Source organism: Centruroides vittatus, unplaced genomic scaffold (genome assembly GCF_030686945.1).
Source record: "Centruroides vittatus isolate TY-2023 unplaced genomic scaffold, ASM3068694v2 contig_341, whole genome shotgun sequence".
NCBI lineage: Eukaryota > Metazoa > Arthropoda > Arachnida > Scorpiones > Buthidae > Centruroides > Centruroides vittatus.
In genome coordinates, this window is record NW_027122166.1 from 2,952,524 (window position 1) to 2,973,834 (window position 21,311).

At 26.1% G+C, this 21,311-nt stretch overlaps 1 protein-coding gene across 17 annotated transcripts in view; it reads left to right on the forward strand.

Annotated features, from left to right (window-relative positions):
• The window catches only part of LOC136974106 (tropomyosin-like), a 58,342-nt gene that overhangs the window by 1,278 nt on the left and 35,753 nt on the right, over positions 1–21,311 (forward strand). For 12 of the 17 annotated variants that reach the window (XM_067268910.1, XM_067268912.1, XM_067268911.1 and 9 more), the window contains exon 3: positions 18,515–18,648. In XM_067268910.1, the coding sequence (XP_067125011.1) occupies positions 18,515–18,648 (134 nt within the window). Of the gene's footprint in view, positions 1–974; positions 1,368–18,514; positions 18,649–21,311 lie in introns of those variants that run through there. The other 5 variants (XM_067268917.1, XM_067268916.1, XM_067268914.1 and 2 more) reach the window with 5 other exon arrangements.

Here is a 21,311-nt window from a genome sequence, read left to right on the forward strand (position 1 = left end):
AAAAGCTATTGTTAAAATCGATGCAAATGTTGAAAATCTGTAAAATTTACTAAAAGTAGGAGTAAAAAAACAAAATGGATGAATGTAATACGATCACTGCAACCACTCAGCCACGTACCTACTTTCACTCCGCCATGTGACGTAATCACACCATATATGGTTGTATGGACCGTAGTCTGGAATGTCAAGACTTTGCTCGATGTTACTATCACCCCCTCCTCTCATAATTTAGACTTCTCGTGGATTTTTCCTTTTTCTTTGGGTTAAAAATGTCGGCGATTTTCTCTAGTTACAAGTTGCTAAATTAGGAAAATACCATTGAAAAAATTTGCAATATTTTAAGGTTATTTTATGTGATGGTGACAGAGTCGATTAAGTAATAATATTGTATAGACCGATATGGTTATGACACAGTTTTTAGTTAATAGTTTTACTCTGTTACGTAAAACTGTGCGTTTTATGACGTTGAATGTCTTATACGCGTTCGGTAAAATTTTTCTTTGTCATTTAAAAAAAAATATATATTACTTAACACGGCATGTCAAGTTTCATTTTATGATAAAACGCGTGTTTAAAATGTACGTAAAATCATCGCCGGAAAGTTAACATTTTTAAAATTATAATAAATTTAATTTCTTTACACAAAAAAATCAATCTTTATCATTCAAAATTTTGAATTTTTATAGTTCTTTTTTACGTCATGGAGGGGCGCACGAAACGTTTACGTTATTAAAAAAAGTTAATATTTATCGACGTGTCTCGATATCGGAATGCAAAATTTTTTCTGATTAATTTTTATCACTTAATATTCGAAATTTAAAAAAATATATAATTTTCGCGCTTAACAAACGGGGAGGCAAAACACTTGGTGGCATTGTTTCAGGTGTGGCCAGGTAGACAACAACTTCCGCTTCGGTCACGTGACCAGCAACCCCGCCCATTAGATTTCTTTTACTAATATAATACCAAATAGAAATTTATCGGAAGAAAAATAAAGAAAATCAAATCGTCGTTATAAGTTTTTAAAATATCCTCGATTGGTCGGCCATTGTTAATGTAAAAGTTAAAAAAGCCTAAGGTCTATATAGAGCGCGCATTGATTTAGCCGGCAGAGATTCGAAGCGGCCATTGGCTACTATTATATTCATCCGCCTGACCGATGTGCTTGTGGACGAAGTATTGAAAATTTTTGCTCCTTTTTTACCGATCGCATTAAAAGGGTGAAAATGACGACGTTACAGCAAGGAACTTTGCTGGAAGTTCTTAAAAAGAAGATGAGAGGGATGAAAGAAGAATTGGAATTGGCCAAAGAAGCGGCTGATGATTCGCAAAGTCGTCTACAAGAAGAGATCAGAAGACGAGAAGAAGTGAGTGATTATTAAACGTTAAATTTACTGTTAATAACCCGAAAATAGCGTAAAAATTGCGAAAAATACTTAAAAGAAAGTACATTAAATACCACACACGCAAAAAATGAGACTCCATTAACAAAAGATTATGTATACAAAGCTAGCTGCTTATCACGTGTAAAAAAATCAATCAATTTCGGTACTTATCATGTGTAAAAAAATCAATCAATTTCGTTCGATATAAAATCTTTACTGCTTATCTACATTGATCAGAAACTGTAAATGGCACTCCCAGTCAAGTGCACTTGTTTCACATCTGAACCACTTGCTCTGAAAAATGGCCTTTATAGCAGCCATATCTATTAAATATAATGACTTGTCTTTACAAACAAAAAATTAACTTTATATAAGTGAAAAAGAAAAATGCAGATTTTAATTTTCATGTCCTTTATTTCAATATATCATTAAAGGTTTATAGAATATATTTGAAGTTTGGTATGTGATTTAGTAAATTCAGTATATTGACATTTCATTTAATAGCTTGATACTATAAAATTACACTTTTATCTAATTTTAAAGAGTTTTCTTAATAAATTTCTAACAGGAAGTTCTTTCTATCTGTGTGTGTATGTATGTATATACATAATTTTTTAAGTAAGCTGTTTTCTACTTACAACTTATATTTACAATTTGTATAAATGAATTGTGAATCGATTATTTTTTCCCCATTTCTATGGAGTTTTTTCTGGTGAAAAAACTGATTACTTTTTCCGTAAAGAAATTGGAAATGAATTAATATAGGTTATGGATAATTAAAATATATATTACTCTAAATTATATTTTTTATTAGTTTAGACAGCTTTGATGATTAAAGGGAATTATTCTGAACTTAAAAAGAATTTCAAAGATATAAAGTTTACGTAAAAACTTTTCAGTAACTTTATTCAGAGGTGGTATGAAAACAAGGGAGGTTTTAATCAAGGCATGATAAATGATTTTGATACTTTCTAACTAGAAATAATCATCACAGTATAGTTATCTTGATTCTTAGTTTTTTTTCTTAACCTGGTTAGATGAAGGTTTTGTTCGGGCACTTTGTCTCTTTCCTATCGTGTCATTGGCATTATGCCAGTATCATCTGGTTTTTAGTGAAATCCAGATCATCAGAACAAGTAATACAATATAAGCATTTACACATATATCCTGACATAAAAATAATTGATGAAAAGACAACTAAAATGTTAAAAAGCTGTAAAAAAGTCACAAACTTTAAATAAAATCTTATAAATAAAGTGTGTTTGTAAGAGGATCTTACACATTCTATTTTTTGTTTAACAGTTGTTTTTTTAATGAAATTAATTTATATTGCAGGCAAAGTGAAATAGTTTTATTTTTCTATTCATTTTATTGCAACTTAAAAATTAATTTTAAATCTTATATTTGTTTTAATCTGCAAATTGGTATTTATTTATAGTAGAATATGCTTATATTCATTGATTTACATAATGAATTAAATCCAATATACAAATTAAGTTATATTTTGAATATTTGACATGTTTCTGTGAGGCTATCTTGTAAAGAAGTTTAATTTTCATATTATCTTACATATTATGTATCATAAAAAGACAAATAATAAATCATGTAATCAATCATTTGTATTTTAAACATTTTCAACTTTGCAATCAATAGATTTCCTCTTCATTCTAAAATAGAGCATTGATACACAATTTTAGAATTTAGCATAAAGTATGAAATTTTAAGTTGATATTTAGATCTCATTAAATTTTATATGATATGAGGAAAATTGGAATCATTACTCTTTGAGCATTAATGCATTTTTAATAGAAGAAAATATTATAATAATGTATATATATTAAATTTTGATAATGTGAAATTTGTATAATATGCAAATTTGGTTTTGTTAAGTTATAAAACTATAAAGTATATAATGATAAATTTACTGTCTTGGAATTCTGTTTACGGATGGTATAATCACAATAGATAAAGCAGAAAGAATGATAGCTTATAAGATGATAATTATATAACACAATGGTATAAATTTTTTTGAACACTAGAATGAATCTGTAAAAAGATAGTTTTTTTACTTATGAGGAAATACAAAAATTATATATCTCATAATTGTCACGGATTAATGCTCTCTCGACGAAATTGTAGTGCAATAATACAGCAATGTGTTATTTCTGAGTGAACTTTAATGGCATTATATTTATTCTTGCTTTTTAAGCAAGAATCTTACAAATAACCTGTTAAAATTAATCACTTTTATTTTACATTTCAAAAATGACAGTTTTAAAGAGTGAAAAAATAACTTATGATTAAAAATGTTACTAATGACTACCTTATTCTCATTACTGGTATATAAAATAAATATTTTATAGTATATTTACAGAATAGTTCAAAAGTCAGTTAATTGAGCTTTTGTACACTTAGTAAGCTTACAAGTGAGTTTATATACACTTATAAGTTTAAAATTGTAAACTTACTTTGTAAATTTAGTTTACAATTTTAGAACTGGCTTTTCATTTATAAAATATTTTTTACAAAGCACAAAAATGATCTCATTTTAAACATTTTTTGTAAAGTTTGTAGTTAATAAAGTATTAAAATAAGACAGGTATTATAACAACCAAAAAAGTTTAACAACACAAAGCAGTTTGTACATTTAATTCAAATAAAAATATTTTTTGAGACTATATGTGCCATGACAACAACAAATAAAAAATAATAAAATTTTGAACAATAAAATGTATTTGAAACACTGCTAAATTTTCGTGGGGAGACAATTTAGTTTTTACAATAATAAACTGATTGAGTCACACTGTATTTTATGAAGCAGTGTAACAAAATTTGATAGCTTTAAAAAAGTTATGTGATGCAATACTTGAAATAAAAAGTGTGATAAACAAGATATCAGGAAGAGAGTGGGCATCATAAATTTAATAGATTATGACAAAGTTCATAATTAATTCATTATCAATGATTTCTTTCTCTAATTTTATCAATAAAAATTTTAAGAATTTGATTGTAAACAGTTGTACGATAAAGTATTTTGATCAAAAAATGTATAAAGATGAGAGATTTTTCAGAAAAAAAAGCATTAATAGAATGTATATCAACATCCCAAATGTATTGATACTAATCCAAGAACGATGCTAGAGGTATTAGAGGTAAACGTTAGGTTAACACCTACCTCTAGTACCAAATTACTTAGTTTCTAATCATTATTTATAGTGTAATAATAGTCTGATTAATTAGGGTGAGAGTATTAGCATTAATAGAATATTTTGATTTGTCAAAGTTTTCATGTGTTAAAAATTTGATTTAAAAGACAGTTTCATTTATTATCAATAATGTAGAAACTGATTGCATCAGTGAATTTAATTTTTTTTTAAATATAAAGTTCAGTAATAGAATTACATTAAAATTTTTATCTGGGTTGATGATGATGATAGGTGACTGCTTAAGCAAGAAATTGTTATGGTAATAGAAGTAATGAAATATAGTTAAATTCAAATTTGTTATTAAATTTTTAAAATATTGACTTACTAATAAGTGTTAATTATAAGATTTGCAAATTTAAATATTATATATAAATAATACAAAAAAATGATTGCAAATATTTTAAGATTCTAGAAAATGAGAGTTAAATTTAAATTCAAATTTTTCAAATCTAGCAAAAAAATCTTAGTTTAAACAAATATTTTCAGCTGCTTTCAGCAACCATTAACAAGTTAAAAAAATTCCAAGAGTAATATTTTAGAGAATTAAAGCATGAGTAGGCATTTATACAAAAAGTTAAACTTAATTCAACAAAATATTTACAAATAAATATACATTAAACATGTATTAACTCAAAGGAAAAAATCATTATAAACTAAAAATAAAAAATGATTAAATATTGTAAACTAATAGTGTTTACATTTACAGTAAAACTAGCAAATATCTCAAATCGTATCAAAAATAGTTATCATATAGCTAATATGTTAGACAATATAACCATATTCTTTTAAATTGAAACAACTCCCTTTGAGTTTACGCTTATGTATTTTGAGAATTTCAACAGAAATTTGTCATTGAATGAATCACAAATATTTTTTATAAAAGGATGCTTTATCACATTTCGTTTAGCCTGTTGTACTGTACATATAACTTTGAGCTAAATTACTCACCATGCAAGAATCTTACAAAATAACTTTTAAATGTGACTTAGTTTGTTACCTTTACATAAAATATGCATCTTTTTGACATTCATTTATATCAATATTTTTTTATCATTTGAGTTTCTTGTCATTCAAAAAAAATTTTTTTTTCAGCTATTGTACTACTTTACTCTTTGATTTCACTTATAGATACTGTTTAAATACACTTTGTCTTAGATCAGGCCTGGCCAGCCTGCGGGCCGCATGCAGTTCGTCACGTTAAATTGTGTGGCCCGCTAAGCAATATTATGTATCTATTAAAACTTTTGTTTCCCATTATGTGTATACCAAAACAATTAAATAAATGAAAATTTGCATGTGTCATTGTTATAATGCGCAAGTGCAAGTACAAACTCTTGATATAACAATAAAATTGTATTCATTTTGTATTTGTTTTACTATTTTAAAAGCATGTTTGCCTAAATTGTGGCTCACTGTAATGTTACGCATAATCAAAGTGGCCCGTGAAACAATTTTGGTTGGCCAAGCCTGTCTTAGATGAATGTTACAAACATTATTCTTAGTATAGTCATTCTATATAACTTCTGTTTTTATTTTAGCTCTTGATGAAAGTCCAAAGAATTAAGATTAATAAAAATACTATTGAGCAAAGCTCATTTAAGAGAATAGGATTTATATTGTTAATGTTATCTCATAATTAACTTGCATTTATACATTATTTAAAATATTATGATACAAAATTTATCTTTTTAGCTTATCTCTATTGATTAATTTGATCTTTAAAATATAAAATACTAATATATAAAAATACCAAAAACTTCAAAGTTTTAACTACTGTTTCAATATATCAAAATGAAATTATAGCCTATTTTAATTTTAAATATATGTTAATATTAGGAGAATACAAATCACAGAAATACATTATATATAGATATGCAAGTAAATATATTAAGTGTTTATGTACAACTTATATTACAATATAAGTTTATATGCATATATAAATATATACACTGCATGATTTCTAATTTAAACTATATATATAAAGCTGTAATTTATATTTATATATTGTAACAAATTATGAAGTTTATATATTTAAAAATGTGGTTGTTTGGTTTAAATTTTAATATCTTAATGTTGTAATTTGATTATTTTATTTTTTTATTAATTTCTGCTAATAATAATAATAATAAGCAGACAACCTGCAGTACCTGCAAAATAAGGTTTATTAAATACAAAAAGGTGATTTAGAATTAAAAATTGGAATTTAATATCTATCAAAAATTACTTGTAATTTGGACTACAGAAATGAATTACAAAATTTCTTTGATGTACATTTAAGTTGGTAAATTCAATAGGACTCAAATCCTGGTGGATACTTTGGTTCTCAGTGAATATCCTTAAGCCATTGAATAATCCTACAATGCAATAGTAGATGATATGTAAAATATAGGCCTAAAGTTGGACACTGAATCTGCCCAAAAACATTTGTCATTCTATTAAATAATTGCACTGGAAGAATAAGGTTGTCATAATATTTATTGTATAGTATATATACTGTTAAGATAGACAATATTTTCAATAAAATTACTTATAGATATATTTGGGTGTGTGTAGTATAGTATGTATATATATTGATATATAAAACTATTTTAAATAATTATATACATGTGTATGATTAAATTAAAGCTTATTATTTATTATAGTACTATCATATCATAATAATGGCTTTAGATAAAATGGAATTTATTTACAATAGATATAATCTTTTAAAATATTTCTAAAAAAATCATCTTTAAGGTTAGGCCTCCACTTGCAATTTCTAGTCGTGTGATTTTTCAGTCACAAAATAAAACTCATTGTTTCCAATATAAGTGCATACATTTGTGACTAAACAATTGCAGTGATTAAAAAATTACAATTGGTCCTATTTTCACTGTGACACGACTCTCGCTCTACCCAATGAATCACACAGACAGGCATGAACATTCCCACTTGCAATAGTCTAGTTGCAGTTTTGTAGCAGTCACAGTCTTGTTCTGGTTTCTGTTTAAAACACTGCTAACATTGCAAAACTACTTTTTGTCATTCAGTAATACTGGAAAAACTTTGCAGGGTGTCACATAAATATTCAAATAACTTGTAAAACTGCCTTTCAATAATCTTTGACTTATTATTGGATGTACCCAATAATGATGCTTCCACCTGAAGCAAAAGAGCGATCACACAAGTAGTTTCTTATGACATCCATTGGAAAACTGTTCTAATTCAATGATTTATCTATCACAATGTGTGCACCTTGTAGATTTTCTGCTGCAGCGATTTATTGGTTGCCGCGACTAGAAATTGCAAGTGGAGGTTTAGCCTAACAAAATAGATATAAATGGAATATAGGAATAATGCTGAGAAATATCTTTGATTCCAACAGAAGTTTATTTTGTGAAACTCTATTTTCTCTTACAAATATTTTTTGTAGAGACAAAAGGTGTCTTTCTCCTTAATGCTAGAATATATTTGTATATTGATTGTGATATATTGACTGCTCAATTTCCAATAAACTTTTTGCTATTTTTAAATTCTATAGTAGATAAATAAATAAATATATGTATTGTTAATGTGTGCTGATGTTTTATAAAAATAGTATTTACTTGATAAGAAATACTATAAATATAATACATATTATATTGCAGTGAATTAAAACAAATTGTTAGGTGTTCTTACAATATATCAGGGATGTAGCCACACAGGATGGAAAAGGACAGCATTGCCCACACTATAACACTCTTCCATACCTGCAACCTGCAGTACCTCACACTGCTGATCCCAACTTGACACCCTATAGAGTTTAAAAGTAAATAATGTAAAAAATAACAAGCAGTTGACCACAGAAATTGGCTATATCAAACTGACATACTAGGTTAATTATTATTCTTTACCTCATTGCTGTTAAAGTTTAATACTTTTTATTGTTCAGTCTTTTTGTTATTTATTGAACATTGTCATGTGTATCACTGGTTTGCAAATGACATGCAACAAGCTGCCATTTTGGTATGGTAGATAATGTGTTGCTAGTGATCTTGACCTATTGCATTTTTTATGGTAGTCTACCTACCTTTGCTTACACAAGCCATCAGTGATGCATGTGGCCCACACACAAATTTTTGGTTACATTCCTGATATATATATATTCTTCTGTAGCATAACTTTATTATTATTGTATTTTGTCAGTTATCTTATGAAGTTATAATGTACTATAATACACTGTCTTTCAAAAAGAATGCATTATTACTGGAGATGTATGCAATGTACTGTACATCAGTTGATAGGGTAAATGTCTGAGTTTCATCCATTTTCATACAAATGTATTTGTCTGCTGTCTCTAGGAAGTGTCATAAACAAAATGTGACTTGCAACAGAAACTTGTGTTTTGCAGTTTGCAAAGTTGGATTCTCAATGTAATGACTCATAGTGCAACATGTGTTTTGCAGACAAAGTGATCTACCATGTGAGGCAAACATTATGATTGATTTTGAGTTTGAAAACTGCAGAACACAAAACACTTTCTCTGTTGCGGAGTCACCAGTTTTGTTTACAGCACTTCCTGGGGCAGCAGACAAAAAGATATTTGAATGCAGATGGTAAATGAAACTCAAACAGTTACTTAATCAATTGATGTACTGTACATCACACACTTCTTAGGTAATAATTAACATAAGTAACAAAAATTTAAACTGGAAGAATTAAGATCTTTCTATTTCTTTCTATATAGCTATCAGATTTCTGTTTTTATTAGATATCCTTTTAGAGTATGTAGACTATAGTATTTATATAGCTTATTTACATACATCTTATATATAGCCTATTAAAAAGTCGAAAATAGTGTAAACTGTCCTTTACCAATGCTCCTTGAAACTAGATAAATAGATTCAAAATGTCATTTTGATCTACAAAATATATTTTGATTTACATATTGCTTTAAAAAATGTTTATGATTTGAGAAATATTTTTGAAAAACATTGTTTTATTTAAAAATTTTCATTGGAAAATGATACACTTAAAAAATTTAACTAATTCCTAAGCAACAACTCCTGTCTCATGTTAATTATTCAAATTATTTTAATTTAAAAATTGAAGTTATAAAAAAAATTTAAAAGTAATTTTAAATTATATTCAGATAATATATTTAATATAAATATATTTAACTGTAATTAAAGAATGTTTAGTTCTTCTTATGTAATTATTAGTCATTTTAAGTGTTTAAAGAAATGCAAATTTAAATTAATAAGTTTAATTAAAGATGAAGGCTATTTTTAGCTTTGAAAAAAAATGTGTTTCTGAAATGTAAACAAAAACTTATTTCTTGTATGATGTATAAATCTACCATTTGGAAGTTAGAATATAAAATTTTATTATATAAATTTGATGATGATAATTAAATTAAATGATAAATATTGAAACAAGAGAGTTATCTAATGATTTCTGTGGAGAGAGTAGCTTGATCATAAATGTAAGATTATTTAACTGATGTAAATGATATTTGAATATATTTCTGATAGCATAAACTGCTATATAAAATAAAACAAAATAATCATCATGAAAACCTTTTTTAACAGTAAGGAAACAAATCATTTCAAGTATGATTCAAGTAAGAAGTGATAGCAGTTTAATATCTTAATTTTTTACTTTGAAAATATTGAAGATATTTATGGCATCTCTGAAGTTTAACTACTTTTATGTTTAGGTATAAACTTTCTTTTTTAAACAATTATTGAGAAAGAAAACTGTGAAACCATCAAATTATTTTTATATTTTTAAATAAATATCTGATATGTATTTTTTTAAAACATTTATTTTGCAATTATTGAAAATTTCTAGTAAAATTATATGATACATTTATTAACATTTTTTAAAGCTAGGAATGATATAATTTTATTGTTGCTGTCAATTTTTCCATAAAAAATCTAACAAAATTAGATTGACATGTGAATGGTTTTTTAAAAATAGTTTGCTTCAACTCTGATTCACTAGTATTATTATTATTATTATTTTTATCTATGATTATTGAATCTATGTATAAAAATATTTCTTTTAAAAGGAAGTTAGATAGGCCTCATAGTCACTCCAAGATAATAAAGTAGATCTAGACTGACTCTACTTTTGGAAAATTGTGTGACTGAACCCCCACAACTTCCCAGCTTGAAGTTTATTTTATCACCCTGAATAACCCGGAATTTCCAGTCTAGTGATATAATAATTTCTGCTTAATATAATATTTGTCTATTCATAGAAAGTTTAATATTATATTAGAAATATAATCCTTTTAAATCCAATTATGTAAACTTAGAAATTAATCACAAATAATGTAAATAATCCCTTCACTCTCAATATTCCTATGAATTTTGCGACACAATTACGGACAATTTAATACATATAGCATATTACTAAACAAAATTTATGAATTTTTAAGTGAAAGCTTGGATAATACAAAACTTTCAGTAAAGCTATTAACAGTTTTATGTGGTTTGCAGCTGTGAAAGTAAAGAGGCAATTAACAATTCGTCTTTTATTTAAACCCATCAGAAAATAATAATAATTCGGTTTTAATTGACAAATAAGCAGTTTTTTAAAACTAGAACATATTAAATGTTAAGTTGTATAGCCTTAACTTAAAAAATATATAAGGACTGAATTCCTTCTATTCTGTTTAATAATAATGACCTCGATGTAATACTGTAATTTATTTTTGAATCGTGTAAGACATTACTCCTCTAGACAAATACTTGTTTAACCGACTGAAGAATTTTTACTAGTGAAGGTTGTGGCCATTTGGAATTTGTACGGTTTTTCTTTTATCTGTGCACATTCCCCGAAAGAAAAAATATCCGGTTTTATCAGATATATATTTTTTTCTTTTTAGCGACTCATCAATCGCGGTTTTGTGACATCGTCATCGCCATTATTAGTCATCCATATCGGAAGAAGTTTACAAATTTCTTTTTCGGATTATGTCATTTGAAACCAAAGATACTTGACACCTTTAAATTCTCCTGTTTTTAATATCCTAGTAAGGATATTCGTCTGACCCATATTATCTTGGAAGATAATTTAAACGTAGATTGATAAATTTTGCATATTAACCTATTTAAAACAAATTTTTGTCGAGTTCGATGTGGATGCTCAGTTTGAGAAGGACGGGGGGGGGAAATTGCCTTGCATTCCAATGACCTGTTAATTGGGAAAGCGATGACGCATGATATTGCAAAGTTCACATTTCTGTAATTCTAGTATGAAATTCGTTCGATAATTATCTTATAACCTATATAAAACTGACGTGTGCAGTAGTCAAGGTGCACACATTTTCTCATGATTACAGAACGAGTTCTGGTGCGAAAATCGTACCATTTTTCAAAGATCGCCGTAAACTTTAGCTGTAACGTTGTTAGCTAAACGTGCATAATTTTCACCTGCTGTCGTAACAGTCAAAGGCCACGCACGAGTGTGTAACCTTGTTTAGAATGCGGCGGTTTGCACCTACTCCTAGCTAAAGAATGACTCACCACTCGTTCAGAGAGTCAAGTAATGACCTCAATTTTCACCACTGGGATTGAGCAAAATTGTTCGAAATGTCTACGCCCATGTGGTTTTATTAAATCGCTATTTTATTTATTTTCTTTAAAGAGGTTATCTTTACAAAACAGGAGCATCGCTATGGGGTCGACTTCCGGTAACAGTAACGTTTTCCTTTTTCCGTTTTCGTTCACCGCTCTTTCACAATCCAACTCTATTTTGCCGTGTTGGTGAAAGGATGTTCGTTGCACAATTTGTTATCCGATTAGTATATGAAAATATATATATTTTTTATTTAAATTTTTGTGTAAACGAATTCACTTTACGCATCATGTACATTTTGTAAACATTTCCCCTTTTGGTGTTGTTGATCCGACTGTCGTGATTTGCGAGTAATTTTGTAATAAATATAGGAAACATTATCGTCTCTTCCCTACTTTTTTTCCCCGTCTGTCGATCAGTCAGGAAATACCGGTTAGGATGAATAACAATGAAAATTCTGCCAATAGCACCAAAGGTCAGGGAACTGGTTTTAAACTGCCACTTAAGTGGAAATGACCATTCTGAAATTGTTTTGCCGCTTAAAAAAATAGTCTGAAACAGATTCAGAAAACAGCCTGATAGGGAAACGATTGTACAAGTCTTACACAGGAAGAAATTAGGGATTCTTAAACTAGAATTTTGCAATGTATTTTGATTTTAAATGATAAATAAATTATCTTTAAAGAAAATTTAAACTTGGCATTAGAAGTTATTAAACATAATAAATCACGACTCTCTTTTTTTTCAGTAAAATGTATACATTTAATCAAGATATTTCTGTTCCAAAAAGTAATATTGGTTAGCATACTAAATATATAGTGACATACTAAATCCCATAGTTTATATTAAGCCAATATTAATGTTACACTGTTACAATTTTCTCATAATTATTATTAATACATGCATTCATGACCTTTTTACATCCATTTAAAATTAATCTATTAAATACTACATAAATATTTTAAATTCGTTTATATAAACAGTTGTTTGACAGTTGCTTTTGAAAACTGCAATATTGGACTGTAGGAAAGAAGCCAATAGAAAATTTTCACACTTTGAACACATGACAGTTAATTATTCAACTACAATTCAGCTTAAATCGTAAATCGATACATTTGCACTACACTTTTTTATTAGCTTTGTCAGAGTTGAATGTCCTATTCTATAATATTAACTATACAGTTCCATAATGTTTTTATCCAGTCAATAAAAAGATAAAAATCAATGCAGATATACTTTAAGTAAAAAGAGGGAAGTAGATATGTGCATCATCTTTCATCATTCCTGAAAGCAGTTTGTCACAAAATAAATTTTATTTAGTGTTTTTACTTTTGGTTTATTTCACTCACATTATTGCAGCAGCTGCTAACCTAATTTCTACATACTAAGTGGTTCTGATCTAAGAAGCAGTGAGATTAAATTCCAAATTCTTTACATGTCTGTAATTTCTGATATATACTATCAGAAAACATTTATCAATGTATTTATAAAGAGTAGTTATAATTAATCAAAAAACAATAATAATAAAATTTGACTTTAGACAGATATTTTCTAAAAATAATACATTTTATATCATTCTCAGAAAACTATATTATTAAAATAGTGCAAAAAGTTTACTAAAAAATGAAAAAAATTGGATAAGGTTAAATTTACTTACATCAGAATTTTTTTCTGCAATTTAAATTTTTTTAATTTAAATATTTTAATGTTTATTTCTTAGAAATATAATTACTATTAAACATTTATCTTTAAATATTAATGTATGATTATCAATGTCTGGAATTAGATTCTAGGCTAAGCTAAATCTGTTATTCCTCATTAAGTTTTTAAATTCAGAATCAGGGAGGCTATAAATATAAAAATGTTAAGAATGCTTACTATGAAACTACTTGAAATTTATCAATCTTTAAAATACGTATTTTTTTTTTTTCGTTACTAAAGATATTTTTAAATATAAAAGGGTTTACTATACTGTTTACATATTGAAAATAATTTAGAATTATTTTTATATAAAAAAAGTTATCAAATGATAGTGATTTTGTTATATAATATAATTATAATGTAATTTTAAACCATGAAGTTAATTTTGAGTTTTATGTTAATACTAGTTAAATGCAAATATAAGGAAATATTTAGGTTTTATAATGCAATTTATGTATATAATATAGTTTCCACATGCTCTACATCATAATGTTATTTTCCAAATATAAATTTCTGAGTTGAATGAAGACATACATTTAATCATAATTATGTTAGTATTTTCTTCAAAATTAACCAAAAAAATTACAAGCAAGACTTGAATAGATCAAATATAAACATTCAAACTTAATATTTATATATTAAAGCCAAATGATTGCCGATTTATATCAAGGCTATATTACTACTATTATTATTAATTAAATGTTAAGCAATTTGGCAACAGAGGAAGGTGTTAGGTGCCATTTCTTGCTAAATTTAATTATAATTATTAATTTGACAAATGGCTTGAATAGATCAAATAATCATATTAAAATAGTTGTAATTATAATAAATTTCAGTATACTTTGATAAGTTTTGGAAAATAATGAATAAAATTTCAAATGTTTATTAAATTAGGATTAAATGTTACAAAATGAATTGTATACAGGAAATACATGAAAGTAGAAAACTTTTATTAAAGAATTTAATGGCATGTTCGTGGCTTCTATCACTAAACAATAACAGATGGATGAAAATGAATTGAATAGGAATGTGTGTTATTAACTCAATTGATTTTAATCATAAATGCTATATCACATAAAGGAGATGAAAAAGTATTTGAAAATTAAAATATATAACATACTAAAAAGTTCTGTTTAATAGAAAAATATTTACTAATCAGATCAAATTTGATTTTTTTATGTAATTTAGAAGATAGCAAAATAATTTTGACTATTTTAAACAGAAGCATATTCATACATTTATAAATTTACACAGGTTAAGTATGTAAATCATTCCTACTGGATATTTAAATTTTATTCTTATATGTTCCTGAAAAATCACTGAGTTTTTTTTAAATAAATTAAAAACTTGTAGGTAGCAGTAGTACTCATATGGCTGTTAAATCAATATTTATATTGTTTTAATCAATTTTAAAGTTAATTCAAAAAGTTTTTAACAATATATAATAAGTTTATTTAACTTTTATATGATGAATTTTATTGTATTTTTTTTTAGTTCATTCATTTTGTTGCTATGAATGCATCTAGTAGAGCTGTCAGTTGTCTGCACAAATGATTTTCATACTTAAGTAGTTTTTGAATAGTATGACTAGTAAAAAGTTTTTGAAGCCTAATTTTACTCATTAATCAATTAAAACAATAAATAAATATAATTTATAAAACTATCGCTATTCTTTTTAGATTGCTTAATACAAACTTTTTATCTGTCCAAACAATTGATATATAAATTTTTAAATATTTACCTGCCATTTGTTTTTTTATTAATTCTACTGTATTTTGAATAAACAAATAAAAAAATAATAAAAATTGAATTTAATTCTATTGTCCTAATTTATAATATTAGATTTCCTATGTTTGTTATTGATTAAAATTGTTGATAAATGCATAAATTGTAGGAATGATAGTTTTGCTCATAGAATTATAATGAAATAATTTATTTAAGATTATTCTGTAATATGTGAAAGAATAGTATTGATATAACAAATATTTTAAAAAAACATACTTTTAAAAATTTATTTAAATTAATTTCAAATTGAATTCTAAAAACTTGCTGATTATCATTGTGATTATGATTCAAAATTAATAAAAGTTTAATTGATTTTATATTTCAGTATTTCTGTTTAAATTATATATTTTCAGTTAAAGTTATTTGATCCAGCTTTAAATAATTATTACAGTAAAAATGACTTGGAATACTTTTTTCTATTTTTAGATGAATGACGTTTATAAATTATTCTAATACACATTTAAAATGCAAGTGAAGATGTTATTCTAGATCAGGCCTGGCCAACCCAAATTGTTTTGCAGGCCTCTTTGATCACATGTAAAGCCCTGGTCACACTATGCGATTTCCAGCTGCGCAGGCGACTGCAACCGCAACAAGCGTGAGTCGCGCATGTCTTCTCGTGGTCACACATTGTTTGTTGATGTTGCAACTCAGAACATCTGACCCTATAATAAACCAATAAAATTACAGTAGCTTGTTTTTGTCTACTTTCGTGAGTTTACCAACATTTTACGTTCTACTTCAGAGTATTTACGGAATTTTAGTTACTTTTCTTATTAAAATAGCAAGCAGTTCCTTTTCTGGAATGAATAAAAGAAAAATGGTGCTAATTTTGTTAAAGCTGGCGAGAATATACGAAGAGAAAAATAAGAAAAAACGTTCATGCTGGGTTGAAACTTGGCGAAATGAAAATCAACGGGCTAAACAATCTTGCTTTCACCAGCTGATGAATGAACTAAGGCTTTCGGATGCCAAAGGTTATAGGGGATATATCCGTATGAATATAATTTATACTTATATATAATTTAGGCGAAACGTTTTGTAGTTTGGCATATCAATTTAGAGTGGCCCATAATTCGATATCAGTCATTATCCAGAAGTTTTGGATGCTATTTAGAGGAAAGCTTGAATAATTTAATTCATTTATAATCGATATATTTTTTTCTTTTATATAAACATTTATTTTATTCAATTGTATATTATTAAAAGTAATCAAACTTTTTAAAATAAATCTAACAAATAACTTTTATAAATTCAGATTTGATTTATATCAAATATAGCATTTAAATGTACTGAAACTGAGTTAATATAAATGTTATAATCAAGATATGTTGAGAAATATACAGCACAAAGTATGACGTGGCACAAAGACGTTTTCTGATTGGATGTGCATTTGCAACCGTCGCGAGTAGAACAAACTTTTTGTTTCTAGTTGCGGTTGCAGTCGCGCCGGTTTTTGAGGGGGGGATTACCAGATAACGGGAACAGCCGTCATAGTTGCAGTCGCCTGCGCAGCTGGAAATCGCTTAGTGTGATCAGGGCTTAAAATTACAGTGGGCCACAATTTAGGCAAACATGCTTTTAAAAAAGTAAAACAAATACAAAATGAATAAGATTTTATTGTTATACCAAGAGTTCATACTCGCACTTGCACATTATAACAATGACATATGGAAGTTTTCATTTATTTAATTGTTTTGGTATATACATAACGGAAAACGAGTTTTAATAGATATATAATATCGCTTAGTGGGCCACACAATTTAACATGACGGGCCGTGGTTGGCCAGGCCTGTTCTTGATCATTCATTTGTATCTGATGGAAACTTCTTATGTCAAATGTACAATTCTAGAAATTCAAAATATAGTTTCCTAATATATGATCTTAAAAACACATTTAATATATTTTTAATTAAGAATTAGAATGATATATACTTGAAGAGTTGAACCAATATTCTTGATGTTATAAACATTAAACTGGATCAAACCAACAGTTAAATTTATTGATGAATTTAAAGGTTTCGGAAAGTTATTCATTTTTGGCAATATGCATATAAATTGAGAATAGAAAGGATCCTTTTTATTTGAACATAATGATGATTGTCATATCAATATATGATTTTGAAACAAAACTTTGATGATAAATTAATGTGCTTTATAGATTCCAATATATCAATAAATTTACTGTATATATATTTGAGTATTTCAATTTCTGTTATGAATTGAGATTAAATAACTTATAGGATAAGATAAAGTTGTAATAGGTGTTCCAAGAAAAAGTTGATGGATTATTAAAAAATTAAATACAGATTTAGATTTGTAACTATATTTTCTAAATGTTGTACTAAACTTAAAAATATGACACATCAAGAAAATTAAGAATAGTGTGTCAAAATTGGGCATATTTGTAAATATAAGAAGTTAATCAAAGAAACTTGTTTTACCTATTAGGAAAAACAATATAATTTTAACAAACTTAGTATTTTCTACAATGGTTGTGTTGATTCAATGCTTTATAATCAGGAAAAACATATTTGAAATTTTTTATATTGTAATATTTTATCTTTATTATTGTAATTGAATAGAACACAATATTTAAGAAAATGTTTGAAGTGTAAGTTTGTTTATGTTTATTTACTGGAAAATTAGTGCTTAGGTGTATGTTCGAATCTATTTAAGAAGCAAGTTAGTACAGTATATGTAAATAAGCAACATACCATACAGAAGCTGTTTTTTAACACCAATTGAAAATTTAATATCAACAAGTTAAATTATAAATTTTCAACTGGTATTACAAAAATGTTGTGTGGTGTGTTATTTACAAGAATTACCCAGTTATGTGGATTACTGAAATGATTGTATATGTGAATATTTTGATATTTCTTTTAATAGGCTGAGGGTGAAGTTGCTGCTTTGAATAGGCGTATACAACTCTTAGAAGAAGATCTTGAACGTTCTGAAGAAAGGCTGAAAATTGCCACTCAGAAATTGGAAGAGGCTTCTCAAGCTGCTGATGAAAGTGAACGGTATGTATTAAATTTTTTGGAAATAATCAAACTGAAATTTTTTACAATTACCATTTAAGTATAAAATAATACATCATTCTGTTAGATATTAAACTAATGACTTAAAAATTTTAATAAATTTGTGATATCTAAAATTGAATTTTTTTTTTTTTTTTTAATATTGTAAAGTGAATTAAAAATTTGTGTACTATATCTAGAATAAGTGAGTGAAAAGATTTTACTATTGTATTAAATTTGTAACTAAATATATACTGTATTTTACAGACTATAAGACGCACTTTTTTCTTCGAAAAATTGCCTCCAAAATTCAGGTGCGTCTTATAGTCCATAGCATCTTATAGGTATTTTTTTAAAAAATTGCTTAAAAATTAAGGTGAGTCTTATAGTCCGTAAAATACGATATATATATATATATATATATATATATATATATATATATATATAATTTTTTTGTCTATTTTAATTATTTTACAATTTCTACATTTATTAAATTATAGAAATTATAACAATCTATTTACACTGAGGTACAAACTGAAGTAAATTTTCATGCTTTCCTACTCCATGGAGATACAAAGAATCTGCAAAGCATTAAATTTTATTTAGAAGTGAAAATTTTATTGAGAGATAAAACATCTTTTGTGCTCTCAAAAAACCTTTTATTTTTTAATGAAATTTTACTTCTAAACTAGATACAGCATTTCTGTAGACTAAGGTTTGCACAATTTAATAAAAATAATCATATTATGTCATTTTTATTGCAACAATTCATCCAGAATTAAGAATATTTTAGTTTTGACAAGCATGTAATGAACCAATTTTATTTAGTTAACAAGTAATTAAAAAATTTAAATGTTATTTTAATATCTTGTCTACATATTTAGTAACATCTTTCATAGTCATTATTTATATTTTACTTTGATTTATATTTGTTTCATTTGTATGTCAGTGTGAATTTCATTATATTAACATATTTAAATTTCTAAATTTTTTATTTATTACTTATGAAAATAATAAATGTAATTATATTTTAATGTTTTTGAAGCTATGATTCTAAAATATTATTTTTTAGTGTTTCTTAATATTTCAATTATAACTATTTATTTATAGAAATATAATTAAATTCATAATTTTATAAAATAGAAATATAGTGTAAACTTGTAGAAGTTGTATAGGATCTTAATAGAAAGTATACAGCTTACTGCAGCTTACAAGAATAAGCAACAAAAAGAATCAGATTTATTTATAAAAGTTTTGTACTGTTTTTCCTTAAAATATGATGATTGTGTATTAAATTTTTAAATTCTATTGCCTCTTAAAATAAACAATAACTCTATGCTTGGAATCTTAACTATAATAACAATATATTGATATTAATTGGAATTTTGATAGAATTTACTAGAATTGTAAACAAGTTAAAATGTCAAAAACATTGTTTTTCAATTTAAATTTCATAATTATTAAAGTCTTAAATTTGCGGAACAGTATTTGTATATGTACGACTTAATATTTATTCAAAACAGCTACTGTACATCAGTATAATAATCTTATTGAAATTCATGAAAGAAAATGATTTGAAATTATTGCAAAAATAATTAAATATCCATTTGAATAATAGTAAATGCAATAAATATTCATTAAAAAATAAATAAAAGGTTTACCACACACTACAATTTATTTATTGGGATTATTATTATTTATTAATAGACAGCTCATTAATAATAGTTGATATTCTGTTACTCATTTATATACAGTAAATTATTATTGTTATTACTTTTTTTTCTAATTCTTTCTCTTTGTGCTTTCACTTAAGTCCATAAATTTTGTTTCAACTATAAATTCACATTTATTCTGATGTCATTAATAAGTAAATATTTAATCATTTCAAGGCACTTTAATGATTTGAAAATAAATTAAACTCTGCTAACTGGGACTAATGGGAGGATGAAGGTTATCAAAGTTTACAAAAGTCTAAGTTAATGAGATGTTTTCTTTGACAATGTGGAAAATGAGGTACATTAATTTATTGGGATCACCTCGATACAGAAGTTTTACTGAACTTTAGTAGGTTATAGTGCTGAATTTATTATTACAGGAAATAAACTCAAAAAAATTTTAAGACAGTATAGTATATAGCAACGTATAGTCTTTTGTAACTTACTGACTACTGTATCGCAAAGACTTTTGGATATTGAAAACTTGTTAATCATAATTTCTATTGTCAAGAAATTTTAAAATTATTGTATAATTTTTCAAAAAAATTTTAGCTATGCAGAGTTAACAGGGTCTAAGTTAGTAGGGATTTACTGTAATTCACATTTTTCTTTAATCACATCATCCTAATGAATATATTTACACTAAATAGAATTTACACTAAATAGTGTTTTTCAGATATAGTATAATCTTAAACAGTATAAGAAATATCTTAAACTTGTTGAATGAAAATTTTAATGTTAAAACATATGATGTTTTATTCACATATTAAATTAAAATATTACTTAGTAGAATATTTTGCAACTTTCTATAAGTTTCACCATCTGTGGAACTGTTTTGTCTAGAACAGTGTTACAACACAGCACACCAAAATGTTGTTCTTCTCAAAAACGTATGATATGATACTAGTAATAGAATTACATAATGCCACTAACCTATTATTATTATTATTA